Source organism: Coptis chinensis, chromosome 7, assembly GCF_015680905.1.
Source record: "Coptis chinensis isolate HL-2020 chromosome 7, ASM1568090v1, whole genome shotgun sequence".
NCBI classification, from domain to species: Eukaryota; Viridiplantae; Streptophyta; class Magnoliopsida; order Ranunculales; family Ranunculaceae; genus Coptis; species Coptis chinensis.
The window spans coordinates 59,042,667-59,053,457 of NC_141462.1; the positions used below are offsets into that span (position 1 = coordinate 59,042,667).

A 10,791-nucleotide genomic window follows, 5' to 3' on the forward strand; every position below is an offset into this window, starting at 1 on the left:
TGAAAATAATAATGGGAAAAAAGTAGTTCATAAAAAAGTCATTTTTTTACCAACAAAATGAGCGTTGAAACGATGATATTAACCAGAGAAGAAGAAGTAAAGGATAAACAAGTTCTTATTACCTTAAACACTTGGTTTTTTTTATTTTAGAGGAGTCGGAAGAAAGAGAACAGCGGCGGAAGAGAGTGAAAAGTGAGAACAGCGGCGGAAGAGAGTGAAAAGTGAAACAATGTTTTTTGTTTGGGGTCTGCCTTGAGAAAATTTTAAGTTTGGGGTCTGCCTTGAGAAAAAATGGGGTCTGCCTTGAGATGGGGTCTGCCTTGAGAGATATGGGGTCTGTATATAGTCCTTCCCCTTTTAAACGCTTATTATGGATGGGGGCGAGAAAACAGTAAATAAATATTTGTGCGACACGTTGGATTGTGGGGCCCAAGAAACTGAATAGATTATCAAAACACACGCATTTCTTATAATTTTACAAACGCATCATGCTCTAGTAAACTCTTGAATTAAAAAGTATATTTCCCCTTGCGAGATTGAATTTGGTTTTCGTTGTTTCATTTGAGTAGTAGTCATCAATCATCCCAAACTCCTCCCTCTCTAATCTACTTTCTTTCCATAAAAAAAACAAAAAAACATTTCTTTCCATACAAAGACAGATAATCATCAAACATGCAGAGGTTATCTAGAAGCATTTTAAAGAATCTCTCCTCCTCCTTTCTCGTCTCACACCGCCAAACTGCTGCTTTTTTCTCAACTTCTTCTCTTCTCTTTGACGATACTCAAATACAGGCATGTCCTTTTTTTTACTATACTAATCATTTATCTATCCTGTTTTTTGGCTCTTTAGTGTATACAGGAATAGTGTTCTTTTCAATCTCACTATATTCTTTTTTTTATGTGTTTTGATGGTTACAGTTTAAAGAGAGTGTTGCACAATTTGCACAAGAACATATTGCTCCTCATGCATCCAATATTGACAGGACAAACTATTTTCCAAAGGTTTGCTGTGATACTAGCTCTTATTTATTTATTTATTTGTTGGTTAAGTATACATTCCATCCCAACAATTTAAAATTAGTGAGGTGCTATGGCTAGATGAATTCCGCGCTAGGAAAGACTTGAAAGACGAGAAGAATAACTTCCAAACTTGTTATTTGGCCACTGTGTAAAGAACTAGGACAGCACCTCCCTGGCTCCCTACAAACTGAACATTCATTCTTGATTTCGATCCCTGTGGTAAAAGGTATATTAACAGTAATGTCTGTACTGAGAACACCTTATCCTTCTCCCACTTCCACACTCTTGCATCTTCCTTCCCACATACCATACTTTCTAATAAAAGACTAGCCAAGAGTCAGCATACACGTTCAACTCCTAATCATTTAAGTTTCTTCTTAAACCAACTCCCATTCCATTCTCCCTTTTTAGTCATACACATTCCGTAATTTTTGCACTCTACTTTCATAATTATAAAGGAATTGGACACTAATTTACCTCACAAAAAGAAAAAAGTTGCTCTACCCCTGTTTGGAATGGTAACACCTTTTATTATTTGATCCCACACGCTAGCTATTCCTCTCAACAAAGTAATATCATAAGGGCACCTGATAATGTTTGGCTTTCACACACTTTCCTCTCCCCATACTTGCATACAGTTACCTTTCTTAAAGATGTTCCTTTTCCTCCTCATACCTCCACAACCATTTTAAAGAAGTTGCTTCATTCATGACTTTTACATGTTTGCAGCCTAAACAATTACTAGTTTTTCAAGTAACAAATATCTATATACTAAAACATGTGGTTTTGAAGGGGACACCCAAAGTATACTGCTCAGAAAATGCTTGTGTAAATTTGTAAGAGATATAAGGTGTACATGTGGAGGTGGAAGGATTTTTCGGTAAATTTATTTTTTCAAATCTCCAATTTCCGTAACTTTTTATCTGATGCCGTTATTTGAATGAAAATATATGTTTGGACTTGTCTTGAGAAGACTATTAAAGACCACTAAACAAAAGACTTAATCTGGTGCTTTGTGGGCGACTCAAATTGCGCCGGCAGCAGTGCCTTTTGTGGGCATGCTGGATGCAGTTTCGTAGGATGCAAAGGCAGCATTAATTTTGAGTAGCAGAGCTACATGTGGGCATGTTCAACACTAATAATGTCATGAGTGGCGTAGCCATGGATGGATGCGCCAAAGAGTGTCTCCATAATATCATAGGGTTTAAAAACGTGTTACCGCCTAGTACTCTGTAGGGTATAATCTATTTTGTTTTGCTTTTTCAGGAGGTCAACTTGTGGAAGCTCATGGGAGATTTCAATCTCCATGGAATTACTGTACCAGGTATAGTTCTAAACAAGTAGAAACTATAAAGGAAAAAAAAAAAAAAAAAAAAAAAAAAAAAAAATCATCTGTAAGGGTTTTCATCTGTGTTTTCTGTTTTGCCGTACATTTCGTTTATACTTTTTAAAATAATGTCTGACATATACAAGAAAATAAGTAGTTTACTAATTGTGTAGCATTATACAAGTTTTTTGTGGTCTCAATCAAATAGTTAAAGGAAAGAAGTCTCGACTTTCACGTACAAAATATCTGTTTTCTTTTGTTGGGGGTTAGGGTGGTTCTCCTACCCTACCTGGCCACTTAGGGTTTCTCTTTTTTCCAGGGAAAAGGGTTTCAATCTCTAAAACTTTAAACTGGGTCTGATGCATTCCACATTTATGTGTTGCCTCGGGGGTGCCAGCATCACACCTTTGGGACAGTTCACCTACTTTACTTTTTTCTTATAATTTTATTTTATTATTATTTTTTGTTCATTTTTGTTGTTTTGTTTTTGTTTTAGTCAGTTTCCTAGTCGAAGTTTGTTCTTTGACTAACAAGTAACCCAACTTATATATAAGTCTTTACAATTAAGGCATCACCAATGTGGATGTGTAAAACACTAATATTGCACAATTTTCTCTAAAAATCCTCTGCCAATTAGAATGTGTAAAATGATTTTGATGTTGTTTTACATTGTATTTGGCCATTTCAAAGTGTTTAAAACTTCAAAATTCCTTACAAGTATATTGGTTGAAATTGAAAAGTGTAAGTGCAATTACGAGTAAGGAAGTGAGCTCAAATCAGGACAAGTTGAAGGAACCGTAACTATTCAAAGTAGTGTTGAAGTGGTAAGTCAATTACTGTGACTAAACTCAATGGTGCTAACTACCTTGTATATCTAAGTCTGTTAAATTAGTATTATTATTAATGTAGACTTAAACTAGAATTAGCAAAATCTACACTTTTAATTAAAACAAATAAAAAACACCCCTTGAAGTCTCTCTTTATTTATTCTCTAAAATTCATAAACATCAACTACTAATGAACCCTAATTACAATCCCTTATTTATACTAACTGACAACAAAGCAAACCAATTAAAACATGTCACATGGCAAGTTACTAAATAAACTAAACCAACTAAAAGAAAGAGGCGCCTAATGCAACCCATGGGCTTGTCTCGAACTTGATGTCCACATCAATTATGGCCGAAGAAAAAATTGAAGTATCCCAACTGAAACAATGGATGATGATGAGGAATGGTGAGACAAGTTTCCTTGGTTATGTTATGCCAATTGTCTACGTAACAAAGACAACAGGAATATTATTGCATGACATCAATACAACACTAGACATCTGATTTCCAAAAATCTGATACATGTCCACTCTGATGGGTGGGTGTCATATGTTCCTGCACATTTGGTCTTAAATGCCAAGCTTCTGATTTTTTTTTTTGTTACAGTCTAGTAAAAGAAGATATTATGTTATTATGTCTTCTTCATGATCAGTGGAAATCTTACAAATTTTTCTTCATTTTATCCTTTCATCATTAATGACTTCCTTTTAAGTGATTCAACTTTTTAAAATGATTTGATGCATTTGGCGGCCGATATCACATTAAAAACTAAGTTTATGGTTCTCTTGCAGAGGAGTACGGAGGACTTGGTCTGGGTTATTTATACCACTGTATAGCAATGGAAGAAATTAGCCGGGCATCTGGATCAGTCGGTCTATCTTATGGTGCTCATTCGAACCTATGTGTAAATCAACTGGTAAGTCAGCAAATTTCCAGTTTTTAAAAAGATGAATATATTCGCTAAAATTAATTCCATTAATGTTGTAGGTGCGACATGGGACCCCTGCTCAGAAACAGAAGTATCTGCCTAAGGTTTATTTCCACATTTTATTTTGTTTTAATATTGTTTATTTTGATATTGCAGTAAGAGAATTACATGCTCTGGAGTTTGGGTTAATGTGAACTTATAGACAGTAGTTAATAGAAGAGCTACGTTTTCTAGAAAAGGATGTTAGATTGGTTAGTTTGGAAATGTGGATTAAATCTGATTGATTTTTTTGGTGATGAGGAGGTCTGTCTTTACGTAACTGTTATTGTCTTAATTTACAATATATTAGTTATTAGCTTGCTGGGACATTTATGTGACAATTATGTCTCCAGGTGGACCCACATTTGGAATAAGTCGTTTTTTTTCAGTGTATTTAGTTATCATGATGGACTTGTTCCCGACCGTGATTTAAGTAATAGTACAAATGCGAGTGTTTACAATATAGAAATCAGTAATTTAGCTCATCTAAGTTATGATTGTTGACATGCTTTCAAGATATACTAAGTATGATTGTGTATTGTTGTGAAGCTAATAACTGGGGAACACGTAGGAGCTCTGGCAATGAGTGAGCCCAATGGTAACAAATGAAACTAGTTCTGTGTTTGCTTTGAAGATTGTTGTGGTCAATCACATATGTATTACACTTTAATCACCTTTGATGTAGTGTATCTAACTTGTGTATGCTATGTCCAGCTGGGTCTGATGTAGTCAGCATGAAGTGCAAGGCTGACTATGCTGATGGTGGTTATATATTAAATGGAAACAAGATGTGGTGTACCAACGGCCCAGTTGCGCAAACATTGGTATAGTCTTGACTGGTGATTGAAAATGTCATTCTTTCCCTTGTATTTCGTTTTATCATTTTTTTATGTGATGTAATCGTTGGCGGAAGCAAACAACGATAATAAATACCCATTGAATTTAATAAAAGAAACACCTAAAACTAGGATTTCTTTGTTCAATTTTGGAGAACAATCTCTCAAAGAATAATATTCCATAAAAAACCATCTTCCAATGAAGGCCCACATGCCTTTAACATAACCCGTCACTAAAAACAATGGAAAAGGTACTAAAAACTTTACCTAAATTTGTAATTAGAAATAACCTAAAAAAACTATCCATTTTAATTGTTTAGAACCCTAAATCACATCACCACATATCTTTGGTGTAGTATGGTCTAGTATGGATAGAGGGAATCCTTATGACCATACTCTTACAAAAGAAATGTATACAGTAAATAAATAATAATGTTTCTTTTTCTTGGAGAAGCACAACAGTGATAGGTCCCTCTCCTTATACGTAATTGCAGTTCCACAGAATTTCTTGTTTTTCGATTGCAACCTTTATTTGTTTGTGCTAATGTTGTGATTGGTGCAGGTTGTTTATGCAAAAACTGACATTGCAGCAGGATCAAAAGGAATAACAGCATTTATAATTGAAAAGGGAATGCCAGGGTATAATTTTTTATTTGCTATTTTGTTACAAGTTATACCTGAAAAATTCAAGGTTAACAACTAGGTGTCGCTTGAGTTAGAGCGCCAAGAAGTCCGTTTGTCTGATTCAGCCTGAAATTGAGTGTCATAATTTTTTTTATTTTAGGAAGAATGAAGAAACTAGAGAAATGTTTAGTTCTTCTAATCATTCCTTCCAAGCATTTTGACACTTGAGGAATTCGGTAATAGAATTAGGGATATACTACCAATGATTTTGATGTGAATTAAAGGCGGAAACAACTTTAATCAGCACACTATTGATAAATTAAGGCTAATTCTAACTCTAATTTGATGGAAAAAGGGGATTTTAGTAAACCTTAAAATCAAACAACTCCGAAAATCACTACTAAATTCTCATTAAATATGACAACTAGATTGTGTATTTATACAATCTCCAAGGAATCCTAAATAGAAACTGTGGATTTTCCTAATCTAGAAACACAAATATTTTGTTGATGATCAAATAACAATGAAAATTATGGAATCAAGAAGAAGAGATCTAGAAGATGATGAGTTGAACCACATTCTTTAATGGCTGCCTACGTATCCTGTGAAGAGGAATCAAACTCAAAACATAGTTCAACTATTCTATTTGTAAGAATAGATTAGGTTTCCCTTAATTACTTGTGAGCTAAGTAATTAGTGTTTAACTAGGAAACAATCTCTTGTTAAGTTTTATCCAGACTCTTCTAGAACCTCATGTTTCCCAAGTCAATGTCTCTTTTATTGAGTTAAACAACAAAGAAACATGTTCAGGTTCGGAGTAGGAGTTGGAGTTCCAAACTTTGTAGTTGAACTCCGGATTTGGAGTTCCTAGTCAGGAGTTGGATCTCTGAACCTACTACTCTAACCAGTTCCAAAACTTTCGAACCTCCTCTTCTTGTCTCACTTCTTGACCTAGAAAGTGAGCTAGTCAGGACTTGGACTTGAAGTGTGTTATGGTACTTCCTACCCACAGCAAGACTATCCGAGCCTTAAAAAGATGTTTCCACGTGTTACATATATATTTGCTAAAATATGTACACACATAAACCAACTACTAAAATATAACCTACCAAAATACTAATTCCTAATAAACTAAGTTACTAAATATTTAATACTACTAAACACTAAATAATACTAATTCTATCATATTTTCATAAAGTCTAGGTTGGATTTGCTATGGTTTAAAAGTTATCCTATTCCCTGCTAGAGTAGCAGTTGTTAAATGTAATGTGTGATGGATGTACAAAAAGTGATGATAGTTTTTTTCTCTTTCTTATCATGCTTCTTGTTGCCTATACTTTCCTTCCTCAATACAAATATGACTTAAAAGGTGGAAGCGGGAATCAGACTTCGTGCCCCCGATGCAAGGGATGTGCGCATTTAGCGCGAAAGCCGTGGGCAAGTGTAGGCCAAGCTGAGGATACTGAGAGTGTGGGAAATTGTTTAGTTTAAATTAAACTTTAAGACCAAAAATTTCTAGCCCACTCTCCAAAGTTATAATTTTTGGTGGGCTTGCTTTCTTTGATAAAAGAATATTTAAAATAAAAGCTCAAAAGATTCTCAGAAAAATTTGAATAACAGGATAGTGTTCAGTAACAGTATTAAATAACAAATGTGGAGCACCTTCCTTGAGCAATTGTTTGGTTTCTTTGGAATGAAAGAAATTGGAGAATATTTTAAGCAAAATAACAAGGAAGCATTTATTGTCTTCTTGGAGATCAAGGATTCAAGGAAGCATTTATTGTACTTTACAATTGGTCTAGGGGTGTGGCGGATTTGAAGGTCTTAGGATTTCAAGACTTTGTGTGTAATTGGGATAACATTGTAGTGTGAACTTGAAGGGTGTCCTATCTTTAGGGTGTGCGTAACCTCATAACTTAGTTCCTTGATAAGTAGGGATTAAAATTTTGTAATTTTAATCATGTCTTGGAATAAGTAAATACCTTTTACCACTCAAAAAAAAACATATAGTCTTAATTGTTGTTTCTTGTTACTTTACGTGCAGCTTTAGTACGGCCCAAAAATTAGACAAACTTGGAATGCGAGGAAGTGACACGTATGCTCTTTATCTCAATGTTTCCGTTTTTAATTTCTCATTCATTCTACGTCAATATATTGTTTTAATGTTCTGTTCATCAACAATGACAGATGTGAGCTTGTTTTTGAGGATTGCTTTGTTCCTGCACAAAATGTTCTTGGCCGGGAAGGACAAGGTATTGGCATTACACATAAATACATACTAAGCTGCTGGTATTAACAAGGTTAGATATTTTGAAATAATCTGATCTATTCTGATGATTTTCTCCATGGCGGAGAGATCATTTACACGAAAAAATCACCCCTTAATCGATCTTGTTGGTGCCCTTTACATGCGCCCTGTCGGCATATATACACAATATTGTTGTGGAAGCAATTAAAGTTCATAGAATGCGATAGGATGGTGAACGTTTTTCTCCATTTAAAGAGTCTATGAAACAAGAGATGGAGTCTTTTACTTGTGAGATAAAATGTAAACATTTTGTATGTATTTTGGTTGAGAATATTTTATTGGTTCTCCTCTCATAACAATACACCTCTTTTACTACCCTGGGAGGCAAGATCCTCAATATGATAATGCATGTGAGGCTTTAAGGCATGCATCAAAGATGTCAATATCTGAATACTAATGCTTTATCAGTCATTTTGACAGCTTAATTACCATTCTTGTGAAGGTGATTGAACTATAGAATCCTTTCACAATTTGCTTATTTTGTCGATCTTTACTGTAGGAGTTTATGTCATGATGTCGGGGCTAGATCTGGAGAGGCTTGTTCTGGCAGCTGGTCCCCTTGGCCTTATGCAAGCTTGCCTTGATGTCGTTCTTCCTTACGTTCGCCAGCGGGAACAATTTGGTCAATCAATTGGGGAATTTCAATTAATACAGGTTTTCTAACAGTGCTTTTGTTGTAAAAGTCTTTTACCACTGAACAATTACTGAAAATTGTTGCACTGTATACAGGGCAAAATAGCTGATATGTATACATCTTTACAGTCGTCGAGGTAAATGTCTTTCATCATACCCTTTTTTTTTGCCTACAAATTCGTTTTAGATCAGCTAATTTCATATATTATTTTTGATACCAATCTAATTTCATCTTGTTTGCAGATCATTTGTGTATTCTGTTGCTAGGGATTGTGATGACGGAAAAGTTGATCGGAAGGTTATACTCCTTCCAACTGAATGATGGAGCAATGCTTTTTCTTTTTCAGTTTATACTATACTAGTTCTCACTCTTACTACACTTAAATTCTGGTTTTTGTAGATTTTTATATTTAAGATAGGATTTAATATGTTTAGGTTGTTTCTTGCCAATTTCCTATTGTATTAGGTTTCAGATTTAGTGGTTTCCAATTTGGTTTTCTATTTCGATTAGTAGTTCTAATTGGCGTAGTATACAATGTCAATAAGCCAATTTATATAAGTAGGGTTTTAGGCCACACAAAGTTGAGTTGGTCAGTGTGCCCTGATAGCACCAGAATCACATCTATAATACACTTAAGGTTATGCCACATCTCAAATGCTATTGTAGGAAATATATATATACAATTAGCATTTGCACCATGCTTGAATGTATCTCAACTCATCTGAATGCTTATAGGATTGTGCCGGAGTTATACTTTATGCTGCTGAAAGAGCTACCCAAGTTGCTTTACAGGTAAACTTACCTTGGCTATCCAAAGCACTAAAGAGGATAATTACTTGTACATCCCTTTTGTCTTTTCACAGTACCATTTGAAGGTCTGATTCTGTCCTTTGATAAACCCTTTCAACTTTTTGATACTAAATAGTTGTACATTATGCAATTCATCCGAGCACCTCAATTAATATTTCTACTTGAACAGTAAAAAGTAAAAACATGTATTAGTTTTTCTCTATCCTAATGTGTTGCGCTCAATCTGGCAGGCCATTCAATGTCTAGGTGGAAATGGGTACGTGAATGAGTACTCAACTGGTCGTCTTCTTCGAGATGCAAAACTATTTGAAATTGGAGCAGGGACTAGTGAGATCAGGAGAATGATTATTGGTCGTGAACTGTTCAAGGATCACTGAAACTAAAGGTCCTCATAATTCCTTTCTCATTGTGTAACTATAGATGGTAACAGATGTACTGTTCTCCCGCCAATGTACTATTCTCAACTCATTCAAGTCGTTCTAACCTGGTTTCAGTGGTGGAAGGCAACAATACTTTGTTCGAGTCAATCTTTTCTGGATCCAAGCAAGTAACATGATGGGATTGATGGATGACTCCGGATCATGCATTCGCTCAGTTTAGATGCATTTTATACTTTTGAAGTGTCTGAAAATAAATTTCGTAACAAGAAAAACTAGATGCGTTTTAGCACTATTGTCTTGCATTGTATGGCCATGGTCCTATGGCTCCCGATAATAAAGGAATCGAACCATTCAATGGTATACCATAGCTCTAATTGTATATGCTATGGTCGTCCTATGGTTTCAAAATTCGAAGATATTGTTTCAGCCAATTTCTGTATGCTTCTCAGTCCAGTTTCTTTAATTTACTGTTTAGGAAGGTTACTGAAGCAATACTTGGGCGTTTAAGTAGAGTACTTCATGGTTCATGCCTGTCTAAGCACTCTTGCCTGCAATTAGGAGTGTAATAAGGGGCTGGCCGGGTTAACTGTGGGTCAAATAGTGATGGGTCAGGGCGGGGTAGGTTTAGGGGATACAAATCTTGTGGTCCCTGACGGGGCGGGTTGAAGTGTCATGTCTTAATACCATCACCCGACCTGTTGAGTCAGTTTATAGGGTGGGTTTTGGGTGGGTCATCTGGGTCGGGTGGAAATTATCATTTTAACCCAATTTCACCCAAAAAAAATTTTCTAATTCTGCAAGTAATATATTTCTAATTCACAACATAGAAAAAAAAAATGCAATCAATCGATAAAAAATAAACAAAAATAAAAAAACTTGAACTTGAACCTAAAACCATATCTGTAAATTTGAAACTTTTTTCTCGTGATTTACCATCTATTTGTAAATTGATTATTTTTCATAACATGATAAAATGAAAATGGGAGCGAGGATCTATAGTACAAAATAATAAATTATAAACTAAAAGAATTCGAAATTAATACAAGGATAAATAA

General features: G+C 34.9%; 1 protein-coding gene across 2 annotated transcripts; it reads left to right on the forward strand.

The window, feature by feature from the left end:
• The first annotated feature begins 384 nt into the window (after window positions 1–384).
• On the forward strand, window positions 385–10,167 carry LOC147488167 (isovaleryl-CoA dehydrogenase, mitochondrial-like). Of its 2 annotated transcripts, XM_086570441.1 has the most exons (16): window positions 473–792; window positions 919–1,002; window positions 2,287–2,344; window positions 3,969–4,093; window positions 4,165–4,209; window positions 4,694–4,742; window positions 4,859–4,968; window positions 5,543–5,619; window positions 7,649–7,699; window positions 7,792–7,856; window positions 8,412–8,566; window positions 8,642–8,682; window positions 8,789–8,843; window positions 9,282–9,338; window positions 9,587–9,741; window positions 9,851–10,167. In XM_086570441.1, exons 1-15 carry the CDS (start codon window positions 673–675, stop codon window positions 9,731–9,733), a joined length of 1,239 nt encoding a protein of 412 aa, XP_086426567.1. In that variant the 5' UTR covers window positions 473–672; the 3' UTR covers window positions 9,734–9,741; window positions 9,851–10,167. The 2 variants fall into 2 exon arrangements, with proteins under 2 accessions (XP_086426568.1, XP_086426567.1); XM_086570442.1 differs by having other exon boundaries at window positions 385–792; window positions 9,587–10,167.
• Window positions 10,168–10,791: the final 624 nt, after the last annotated feature.